This window comes from Myxine glutinosa, chromosome 1, assembly GCF_964187855.1.
Source record: "Myxine glutinosa chromosome 1, kmMyxGlut1.1, whole genome shotgun sequence".
NCBI lineage: Eukaryota > Metazoa > Chordata > Myxini > Myxiniformes > Myxinidae > Myxine > Myxine glutinosa.
In genome coordinates this window covers 212,251,391-212,263,672 of record NC_136261.1, presented here as the reverse complement: position 1 = coordinate 212,263,672, position 12,282 = coordinate 212,251,391, and the positions used below count along the sequence as shown (strand labels likewise).

Sequence of the window (12,282 nt, the reverse complement as noted above, 5' to 3'; positions counted from 1 at the left end):
TTTATTTTGTTGGTGAGTCGATTGTGCCCCTCTCCATAACCACTGTTTTAATTTGTTGGCATTTTGATTATGCCCCGTGCCATAACCACTGTTTTATTTTGTTGGCATTTTGATTATGCCCCGTGCCATAACCACGGTTTTATTTTGTTGGTGAGTCGATTGTGCCCCGTGCCATAACCACTGTTTTAATTTGTTGGCATTTTGATTATGCCCCGTGCCATAACCACCGTTTTAATTTGTTGGCATTTTGATTATGCCCCGTGCCATAACCACTGTTTTAATTTGTTGGCATTTTGATTATGCCCCGTGCCATAACCACTGTTTTATTTTGTTGGCATTTTGATTATGCCCCGTGCCAAAACCACTGTTTTAATTTGTTCGCATTTTGATTATGCCCCGTGCCATAACCACTGTTTTAATTTGTTGGCATTTTGATTATGCCCCGTGCCATAACCACCGTTTTAATTTGTTGGCATTTTGATTATGCCCCGTGCCATAACCACTGTTTTAATTTGTTGGCATTTTGATTATGCCCCGTGCCATAACCACTGTTTTATTTTGTTGGCATTTTGATTATGCCCCGTGCCAAAACCACTGTTTTAATTTGTTGGCATTTTGATTATGCCCCGTGCCATAACCACTGTTTTATTTTGTTGGCATTTTGATTATGCCTTGTGCCATAACCACTGTTTTAATTTGTTGGAATTTTGATTATGCCCCATGCCATAACCACTGTTTTAATTTGTTAGTGAGTCGATTGTGCCCCGTGCCATAACCACTGTTTTATTTTGTTGGCATTTTGATTAATCCCCGTACCATAACCACTGTTTTAATTTGCTGGCATTTTGATTATGCCCCACGCCATAACCACTGTTTTAATTTGTTGGCATTTTGATTACTAGGGCATGCCCGTACTATATATATATCTAAAATTATATCCCCCCCCCCTCTATTTACATGAAATGGTTTGGTCCATGAAATGTTTTGGTCCATTCGCAACGCCAAAGCGAACGGCGAACGCTTTACATGAAATGGTTTGGTCCATGAAATGTTTTGGTCCATTCGCAACGCCAAAGCGAACGGCGAACGGCTTGCGAGTACAGTGACAATCCCCCCCCCCCCCCCTCTATTTACATGAAATGGTTTTAATTAGTTTTAAAACATAGTTTAACGCCAACATATGGCATGCCCGTACCCGTACTATCCGTAATGGCGCACGCTCTCACAGGAGCTCCGGAAGGTCGCATATCGCAGGAAAGCGAAAGAATCGCAAATTAGTTTTAATTAGTTTTAAAACATCGTTTAACGCCAACATAGCGCCAACATAGTTTGCCGACGGGAAATAAATGAATACGCTCTCAAATGTGCCATCCGAGGCAGAGTCTGTTCGCCACGTTCGGCACACGTGATAGCTCGCTGCTCTCTGATTGGTTGAATCGTTTTTTGGACATAGCTCGGTAACTACTTCTGCGATTAATTTAAAACCTTGAAAAGGCACATCCTCGGGTCCCCAGCAATATACCTGGCAAGTTTCAAGTATATCGGACCCGTGGTTGTCGAGAAACAGCGGTCACAGACAAACAAACACACACACAGACACACAGACACACACACACACACACACACACACACACAGAGATTGCTGGAATTATAGATAGATGCCCCGTGCCATAACCACTGTTTTAATTTGTTGGCATTTTGATTTTGCCCCGTGCCATAACCACTGTTTTAATTTGTTGGCATTTTGATTGTGCCCTGTGCCATAACAACTGTTTTAATTTGTTGGCATTTTGATTGTGCCCCGTGTCATAACCACTGTTTTATTTTGCTGGCATTTTGATTATGCCCCGTGCCATAACCACTGTTTTAATTTGCTGGCATTTTAATTATGCCCCGTGCCATAACCACTGTTTTACTTTGTTGGCATTTTGATTATGCCCCATGCCATAACCACTGTTTTAATTTGTTGGCATTTTGATTATCCCCCATGCCATAACCAGTTTTATTTTGTTGGCATTTTGATTATGCCCTGTGCCATAACCACTGTTTTAATTTGTTGGCATTTTGATTAGGCCCTGTGCCATAACCACTGTTTTAATTTGTTGGCATTTTGATTATGCCCTGTGCCATAACCACGGTTTTAATTTGTTGGCATTTTGATTATGCCCTGTGCCATAACCACTGTTTTAATTTGTTGGCATTTTGATTATGCCCCGTGCCATAACCACTGTTTTAATTTGTTGGCATTTTGATTATGCCCCGTGCCATAACCACTGTTTTAATTTGTTGGCATTTTGATTATGCCTCGTGCCATACCACTGTTTTAATTTGTTGGCATTTTGATTATGCCCCGTGCCATAACCACTGTTTTAATTTGTTGGCATTTTGATTATGCCCCGTGCCATAACCACTGTTTTAATTTGTTGGCATTTTGATTATGCCTCGTGCCATACCACTGTTTTAATTTGTTGGCATTTTGATTATGCCCCGTGCCATAACCACTGTTTTAATTTGTTGGCATTTTGATTATGCCCCGTGCCATAACCACTGTTTTAATTTGTTGGCATTTTGATTATGTCCCGTGCCATAACCACCGTTTTAATTTGTCGGTGAGTCGATTGTGCCCCATGCCATAACCACTGTTTTATTTTCTTGGCATTTTCATTATGCACCGTTCCATAACCAGTTTTAATTTGTTGGCATTTTGATTATGCCTCGTGCCATAACCAGTTTTAATTTGTTGGCATTTTGATTATGCCCCATGCCATAAGCAGTTTTAATTTGTTGGCATTTTGATTATGCCTCGTGCTATTATAACTACTGCTTTCGACAGGCTTTTGACCCACTGAAAAGTTTGACCACTGAAACAAATATATGTGCAGAATTCGTAAAGTAAAATATTTTGTTTGTTCAAAGCAAATTGCATACCAGTGGATACAAAGACATGTGACTTTTAATGCTAAATTCGTGGTACCTTACCAGAGATGGAGAGAACTGGTGTCATCTGCGTTCGATACTCAACCCCGGCCTTCTGCTGCCTAGCCAGGTGGTCAAATATGAGCGAGAACTTCACCCCGTGATTTCTGACCTGCTCGAGAGGATCAACTGGCTTCGCTTCCTCTCACCCAATCAGAATATGGTCAATAATATTAACAAGGAGCTACAGAACTTTACAATGGAAGGTGATAAGCTATCCTTATCTAGTTGATTTCTAGCCCTTTTGGTTGGCGTAAGCTTCATTGGAGTAAAAAATGTCGAGAATTTACACTGATAATACGTGACTTTCGAAATGACATATGGATGCTAATGAAGCCTTTGTGCATGTGCTGTGTGTGCGTTTTCAATGACTCAGTTCTCCTCGAAGGGCACTTTTAACTTGATTTTTCTAGCACGAAATCAGTGATTCAAATCGTCGTTTACCCATAAGTTTCAGCATTTCGACAAAAGAGTGGAAATTACAAGATGGTTAACCATAATTGTTCTGTTCCTAAATGCAAATCGGACTCACGGATATATCCGTGGAGGAGCAATGTCTGGTTTGTACAACTTCCTTTTTGTACAAGTGAGCGGCGGCAGTGGATATAACGCAATCACACACACAGACAAATGCTTATCCTTTCACCAATAGATACAAAAATATAGTATAATTTATTGTGTGGCCCCAGAACCAAACAAAAAATATATGTATTTATAAGGACCCTTGCATCCCATACGGCTCCCACTCCCACCCCACCATCCACATACTAAAAACATGATTACCGTAATACTACCCAACTTCGACAAAAGGAAGCAAATAACATTCTTCAGAAAAATGAGTTAACTCGCCCAATCACATCACGGAGGCAAGTGGCATGCACTGGCGCAGAGATTGTTTAATACGATTCTTATTTTAGCTTTAACTGCCATGTCAAATGCAAGTACCAGCACATAAATGATTTCCAATAATAAAAGGAAGTAAGTAGCCAAACATGTTTTGTAACTTGCTTCCATTTGTCAAAGTTTGACAGAATAGTAAATATCATCATTTTAAACTTACCCTGTGCATTGCCAAGCCACAGATATGACTTTCCCATTGGTGTTAAAAAGCAACCGGACCAGATTCGGTGTCTCTCTCTGGGAAGTCTCCCTGAATGTTGGTAATGTAATGATCAATGATGGCATCGTCTTTCCGATTGCAGACTCCATTAAATATATCACCAAGCCTGCCATGTTGACACGAGGCAATCTCGCAAGATTCAAAGTCCACTCACTGGCAGTTGTGGTCAAAGGTTTGGGTAGAACTCACTTGTCTATGAACCTTCGGGCTTTGCATGCAGTTATGCAAATCCATGCAATCCATGCAGCATTGGGATTAGCTTTTTAGGCGAGTACAGAAGGTTCTCCAACTCTTTCGTTGTTAAGAGGCACACCCCTTTTTCACTGGAACGTTTACAAGTATTTTCCACTTCTTTTAAATCTTTATGAGCCATTTTAGGTAACAATACTCATCATGCACACATGATATACGTTCGGCTGCACTGCTTACCCCGGTTGTTAGGGATTTATGTGCATGTGCCCAGCATACTGGGGCGGATTACATCATTTCGAAAGTCAGGGATTATATTTTGATGTTTTGCTGCAATGCGTCCCAGCTGCTTAGTTCTTCAAAGGAACATATGTCAGAGGTTTAAAATATTTCCAAACACAACTTTTCCAAATAAACAACTTGCATTTGTAAACCATTTTTATCTGTGACGTGACAGTCCCTCAGTCGAAGAAAATTGAAGTGGAAGAGTTGTAATGCTGTAATAGCACAGCCCTATTTTTTCACTTTGGGCAATTGTTGTTTAGTCATAGTTTTGATACCTTCTTCTTCTTCATTGTATTGCAGGCCCAGAATATTTTGGCTAGAATCACTGCAGTGACACCCATATGGTGGTACGTGGGCTATGGATGTTGCATCATATTTGTAAAACATCCAAAAGTTCATTTGTAATCAGGTCTAGGTTCACCTTCATGGGTGTTCACACCTGTAAAATGAATTCTGAAGACTCTACCTCTATTACAGTAGTACAACACCATATCATGAATGTTCAAATGAAGTTTTTTTTCTGTAGTGATGGGCAGACAACTTTGGTTATTTAACATTTCATTCCACAGGTATCTTTGCAGCTTTGTTCAGCCAGAGACTTGGATGTTTGAGTAAGAAGACCCCACAAGACACACAACAGTTCATCGACAGCATTCACACCATGATGAGATCTTTCATTTGGCTGTCCATCTTGCCGACTTGGACCAGGCCTCTACTTCCATTCTGGAAGTCATTTGTGGGTGCTTGGGACATAATTTTTGCATTTGGTAAAGATCATGCTAAACTATGTCTCTATCTCTACCCACCTCCTGTGGGGCCATACATTTATTATGTATAAATGTGGAGGCTAAGAGGGTGAACGAGGGAGTTTGAAAATGCTGTATTACACATGTACAAATTATGAGGCAGGTAATAACTAGAATGGCACTCGGTAGAACGCATACATCCGCAAGGCCGAACAGTTTACGTTTTGTATCCGACTGACAGCCAGATCTGCATCAGGACCTGAACCAAAATCTAATCAGCTTGTCCTTGTCACCTAACCAATTTATACACCAAGTTTTGTCAAAATACGTCTACAACTTTGTGAAATATCATGCTATGTATCGATTTTGTCCCCATCTCTCAACGGTGAAGAATCACTTTTAAAATTCTTGTATCCGGATCTGCACCAAAATCTAATCGACTCGTCCCTGTCACACACCCAACATGTCCACCAAATGTCGTCCAAATCCATCGACAAATTTTTGAGATATCCTGCTCACAGCACTTTGAAATAATAAAAAAAAAATCCATATTTGCTTTTTGTAACAAATGGATGGTACCTTTTTTTAATTTGTTGTCTTTCGCTTTGACTGATCCCCTGCCTCTTTCTGCAGTCCAGAAACACATTGAAAAAAAGATCAAGGAGGTGGAGCAAATTGTGGCATCCGGTGAGCCGGTACCAAATGGATACGTCACCCGTCTGCTCACCAGTGGGAAATTGAGTCGACATGAGATTTACAGCAGCATCACCGAAATAGTTCTGGGTGGCGTTGACACAGTGAGGCCCTATTCACAGTGCAAAGTGCATTAAACATTGTGAAACCATGAAACGGTGGTGATATGACGTATTGTCACGTTGAGGGGGGTCACTAATGCGAAGTTCATATTTTGAACACTGTGGAACTCGAATCGGCTTGTTTGCACTTCCAAAATCCTGCGGTTTAGCAGCATGTTGGCTCTGGATTTGGCAAAATTGTACGGCGTCTCATCTTGCGCACGCATGCACACAGTGGGGTAAAGCAATTGCTTCAGTCTTTCTGTCTGTCAATAAAAAAATAATTGAAAGTCATTTCAAACAGGAAACCTACTGTTTTTAGGGACGTCATGAAAGACACAGACATCGACATGAATAACTAATGCATATGCGGCGGTAAACTGCTGATTCAGTTTTTTTTTCTACAGCATTTATAACTTTATTTCTTTCAATGAAATATTATATTTACAATGAATATACACTGTAGAACACAAATTATCTTATTTGCACTTTCAAAAACCCTCAGTTTAGCACAATTATCGGGGACGCCTCTTTGTGATGGTTGTACACCCCAACACAAGGCCGAGGTTAATTCTTCCCCATTACTCCCTGCTGCACGGATTCGTCAGGGCAGCGCGGTCACGGTCAGAGTGCCGATCAGTCATGCACCGGCCCTCTCTCTCTCTCTCTCTCTCTCTCTCTCTCTCTCTCTCTCTCACTCTCACTCTCACTCTCACTCTCACTCTGTCTCACTCTCTCTCACTCTCTCTCACTCTCTCTCTCTCTCTCTCACTCTCTCTCACTCTCTCTCACTCTCTCTCTCTCACTCTCTCTCACTCTCTCTCACTCTCTCTCACTCTCTCTCTCTCACTCTCTCTCACTCTCTCTCTCACTCTCTCTCTCTCTCTCACTCTCTCTCACTCTCTCTCACTCTCTCTCTCACTCTCTCTCACTCTCTCTCACTCTCTCTCACTCACTCTCACTCACTCTCTCACTCTCTCTCACTCTCTCTCACTCTCTCTCACTCTCTCTCACTCTCTCTCACTCTCTCTCTCACTCTACCTCCCTCCCTCTAACTCTGTCGTGCCCCTGACATTGTGAAGGTGGGGGTACACCATCCTACTAGATGTGGGGGATCTCTGGGTCGCTCCTGCGAGATCAATCGGCTGTCTCCATGTCGCGGGCTTGTTAAAGAGAACTGTCTGGGGCTATACAACAACCCTCCGTTTAGCAGTACGTTTTGCAAAAATGTATGCCTTCTCGAACAATCAATTTGCCACATGTGCTCTCAGGGTGGGTGAATATCGAGATTGAGACAAAATTGCAGCACCCGGCGATGCCATGCCTGAGGTAACTTCATCCAAATAAAATAAAAAAGGCAGGGTAACTCTTCCTACGTCCTTTTTCTCAAGATTTCGTGGATATGGTGTTCTATAAATTCTCTGGTTTTATTTTAAAAGTAACTGGCAGGGACCCAAGGCTTCCAGAGGCTTCCTTTTTTAGGTGGTGTATAGGCAATGAAGCGCTGCTTCTAATGCTTCCGGAAGTTTATGTTTCGCAATGTAAAGGTCGGGCATGGCGATTGTAAATATGACAGGTTCGACCATGTGTTCGGCCTGAACCGCATGAAAATCAAAATGCCAGTGGGTGGAGTCCGACTAATGATGTCATTGTGGGTGTAGTCAGGCCATCTGCGCAACCAATGGGCGGAAAGAGAGAAACAGACGGAGGCAAAACGGCTGCTACTTTAATATACAGATAAATTGCATTTCCTTGCAAACTCTTGAAAAACATCACGTTTTTCTTCAGATCAAAAGCCAACCATGAATGTGTTGGCTTCCACCACGTTTGATAGAAACATGCACCCTTTGAACTGTCGGACTTCCGATCTTCTTTTCTCCCCAAGTTCAGTTCTTTCTTCCTGATATAACTTGCACCTTTTTCCTCCTTTCAGATTACTCATACTCTTGATATAATTCCTCCATTATGTCTAAATTTGAGCCTAAATCTAAATTTGAGGTGTTGGCTTAGCGGTTAGGGTGCAGGCTTGGGATCTTAGGATCCTGAGTTCGAATCCCGGTCGATCGCTGAATTAACGCCAGGGGGGTTGACTCAGCCTGTCATCCTTCCGAGGTCGGCAAATTGTGTACCAGCTTGCTGGGATGAATGATCCCGGTGTGTACCCTGATTCAGAATAGGTACACCGTATCCCTAGTAAGAGGCGACTAAGGGTTGGCGTCAGGAAGGGCAGCCGGCCGTAAAAACATTGCCTCAAACAGGGAACTAAAGCGCGGCGTTACGCGCGCTGCTTGTGAGCAAGGAGGAAGCGGACAAGCGGTAACATATAAACGTCTTTATTGTAAGACTACACTGTAACACTCCTCCGGGCTGGTCGCCCGGTGTATATCATGAGGCCACGCCTACCCCTCGGGCGTGGCCACCGCCCACTTGGTGCGTGGAATGATGTCACCACGCCAGTGGGCTTTTGTGTCCGCCACACGCGCCCCCCCAGAATTCCCGCGCACCTGGAGGGCCAGTTTGTGGGGCAGTCGAATGACCCGGCCGAAGCGCCCCCTGGCGATCGGCGGCGTCCGGGGTGCAGGGATACCAGGTGGGATGCCCCTGGCTGCCCCTGGGATGGGTGCAGGACCGGGGGGCGCCGTGGCGGCGGGGCTGGGCGGTGCCGGGGGTCTGCCCGCAGGAGGGCGGCCCCGACGTGGGGGTCGGGCCACTGGCGGTGGATGGTCCACATCGAGGTGGGCCGGCTTGAGGCGGTCTACCGAAACGCGGTCAGGAGTACCGCCGATGTCCAGGGTGAAGTGCTTCGCCCCGGTCTCCAGCACGCGGAAAGGCCCGTCGTACGGGGGCCGCAGTGGTGTCCGATGGGCATCGTGGCGGACGAAGACGTACTCCGCCGTGCGAAGCTCCGGGGCGACGTGCGTCGGTGGGTGCCCGTGGCATGCCGTTGGCACCGGGCCGAACCTCTGGGCGGTCTCTTGCAGAGCGGAGCGCTGCTGTGCCGCGGACCATGGTGCCGTGGAGTCGGGGAGGAACTCGCCCGGCACCCGCAGCGGTTGCCCGAAGACCAACTCCGCCGCGGATGCGCGCAGGTCCTCCTTGGGCGCCGTCCGGAGGCCCAGCAGGACCCAGGGGAGCCTGTCGACCCAGCCGCCGTCGCGGAGGGTGGCCCGGAGCGCGGCCTTCAATGAGCGGTGAAATCGCTCACACAGGCCGTTAGCCTGGGGGTGGTAGGCGGGGCGTGGCGGCGTTCACGAGGTGCGTATCAGCATGCTGCTGAACCACAGCGTGCTGTAGAAGATGATGCTGTGGAACATCAGCGTGCTGTAGAAGATGATGCTGTGGAACATCAGCGTGCTGTAGAAGATGATGCTGTGGAACATCAGCGTGCTGTAGAAGATGATGCTGTGGAACATCAGCGTCGAAGGCCGTGACGGCCACGCCAACGCTCGCCCGCGTGTCCGAAGCGGCGAAGTACTTGTCCGCCTCGGCCGCCAATGCTCGGGGTTCCGTTAGCCCGGTCCCGGCCAACGCGAGGCGAACCTGCGCTGGAAGTTGGCGACGGAAAAGCGCCCGGAATAGCGAACCGGGGGCTTCGTCGCCCAACAGTGACAGCATATGGTCCATTCGGACCGACGGGCGCGTCTCACCGAGCTCGGGGAGATCCAGGAGGCGGTCGGCCCGTGCGTCGTCCGTGAGGCTGAACGTGGCTAGGAGTAGCCGCTTGAGTGCCTCGTACTTGTGGCCGTCCGGTGGGTGGCGATGGACGGACACAACTCGAGCGGCCGTGCCGGGCTCGAGGGAGGCGACGACGTGGCAGTAGCGCGTGTCATCGCCGGTGAGGTGCCGAAGCTGAAATTGGGCTTCGGCCTGGACGAACCAGACTTCGGCCTGAGCCTCCCAAAATTCCGGAAGTTTGACGAAGGCGGCCATGGCGATGGCGTCGCGTGTGGAAGGATCGCTCCGGCAGATCCAACGTCGAGGGTCACCAGTAAAGCGCGGCGTTACGCGCGCTGCTTGTGAGCAAGGAGGAAGCGGACAAGCGGTAACATATAAACGTCTTTATTGTAAGACTACACTGTAACACTCCTCCGGGCTGGTCGCCCGGTGTATATCATGAGGCCACGCCTACCCCTCGGGCGTGGCCACCGCCCACTTGGTGCGTGGAATGATGTCACCACGCCAGTGGGCTTTTGTGTCCGCCACAGAACCATGATTGTCATGGGGCCCGCAAGGCTAACCCCTGCTCTAGCGGGGAAAATGGCCTTAAAACGATCATTCATTCATATTAATTATGTCTAAATTTGTTACTGTAACCTATATTATAAAACAGGAGTGTCTATCTGTCCGTCCCCAACTACTCCCTCTGTTTTGGGGCTAGCCCCGCCAAACCTTCTGTGGAATGTTTTGGGGTCCTCGTGGATGTTGTAAGGTAGGTAGGAGGTTTCATAAGTTTCTCAGTAAAAGTATGATTTTGAAATTGGCTGGATACGGGCTTGCTCCCGAATCCGGAAGTGAACAGATGACGCCAATTGGCTGGTTTGATAATATCTCAATACAATCGTGATTTAACACAGTATTTTGTTATAGTATTAATTTATGATTGGAATGATGCTGTTTGGAATGAAAATGGAGATATTGAGTTTAAATGAATGAGAAAATGACGTGAGGGTTTCTAGTTTCTAACCTTGACATTCGCAGATTCGCCATCGATTCGCTATTGATTGGGGATAGAGCCAGACGGGGTACTTTTTTTGCCCAAGTCCTTCACGAACCGGCTGTCCATGTCTGACGTTCGACTGAAGGTGGCACAGGAATGTGAAATTTATTCCATGGTTTAGCATTCACCGTTTCCGCATTGTTTATTTGCTTTTGGCTTCCCAACCGTGCATAGCACGGCTACCTCACTCGTGGCACAGTAAACGCACAGGCACGGCACGACTGCACTCCCGAGCAATGATAAGGTCTGAAGCCAGGACCTGGGCATAGCTGATGGGCTCCGTGCGTGAGCACACAGTCAAAGCTCGGGGCTGCACTTCGCTGTTTTGTACTGATACCGTCTAAAAATAATTTGGATGGGTTGCACCTGGGACTTGTCCTTTCGTCCACATTTTTCAGTGTTTTCAACAATTAAAAAAAAGTTTCTGAGCCTTAGTCCAATGGTCTGTCTACAATACATCCAATTTACTATCGAGCAAAATCCCTGTAAAGACGGTGGAAGTAGGCTCCTGACTTACGGGTGGCACAGATTGTCGCCCTTAGCCCAATGCATTTGAAGAGGACTAAAATCAAACCGTGTATTTACATCGATTAAAAAACAAACAAGTACAAAAAGTTTTAATTAAAACAAAAGCCGCGTCGATGTTACACAATGCCTAGATGCAGCTGTGCCTATAACGTCGATGTTATAGGCACAGGACATTCCTATTGATTCGATTACTTGATGTTATTTTTGTGCAAAGTGAAAATATATCTCGGCAATTTCCCGTGTGTGGCGACGAATTTTTAATATATCTCGGCATTTTCCCGTCTGTTATTTCAGGCGGTGTATGACTGACCATGCCGCGATTTAAAAAAAATATATCTCGGCAATTTCCCGTGTGTGGCGACGAATTTTAAATATATCTCGGCATTTTCCCGTCTGTTATTTCAGGCGGTGTATGACTGACCATGCAGCGATTTAAAAATATATATATCTCGGCAATTTCCCGTGTGTGGCGACACGTGAACGAAGCTATGCTCCTCTCTCCACATTATTGTGACGACGTATAAATTAAATATTTCATCGTGACGATTGTCATCAAATGGACGAATTTTTAATATACCTCGGCATTTTCCCGTCTGTTATTTCAGGCGGTGTATGACTGACCATGCTGCGATGTAAAAAAAAAATATCTCGGCAATTTCCCGTATGTGGCGACACGTGAACGAAGCTATGCTCCTCTCTCCACATTATTGTGACGACGTATAAATTAAATATTTCATCGTGACGATTGTCATCAAATGGACGAATTTTTAATATATCTCGGCATTTTCCCGTCTGTTATTTCGGGCGGTGTATGACTGACCATGCCGCGATTTAAACAAAATATATCTCAATGGACTTGAAGTTACAGGCCTTTGAGAATTCATTTCGTTCTATAAAGGGCAACTTTCATCGGATTTTCTTCACGTT

General features: G+C 45.7%; 1 protein-coding gene across 2 annotated transcripts in view; it reads left to right on the top strand.

Moving 5' to 3' along the window:
* LOC137433736 (sterol 26-hydroxylase, mitochondrial) overlaps nt 1–12,282 on the top strand; it is an 81,089-nt gene that overhangs the window by 26,007 nt on the left and 42,800 nt on the right. For both annotated transcript variants that reach the window (XM_068126012.2, XM_068126019.2), the window contains exons 6-8: nt 2,983–3,182; nt 5,140–5,337; nt 5,950–6,113. In XM_068126012.2, the coding sequence (XP_067982113.2) occupies nt 2,983–3,182; nt 5,140–5,337; nt 5,950–6,113 (562 nt within the window). The remainder of the gene's footprint in view (nt 1–2,982; nt 3,183–5,139; nt 5,338–5,949; nt 6,114–12,282) is intronic.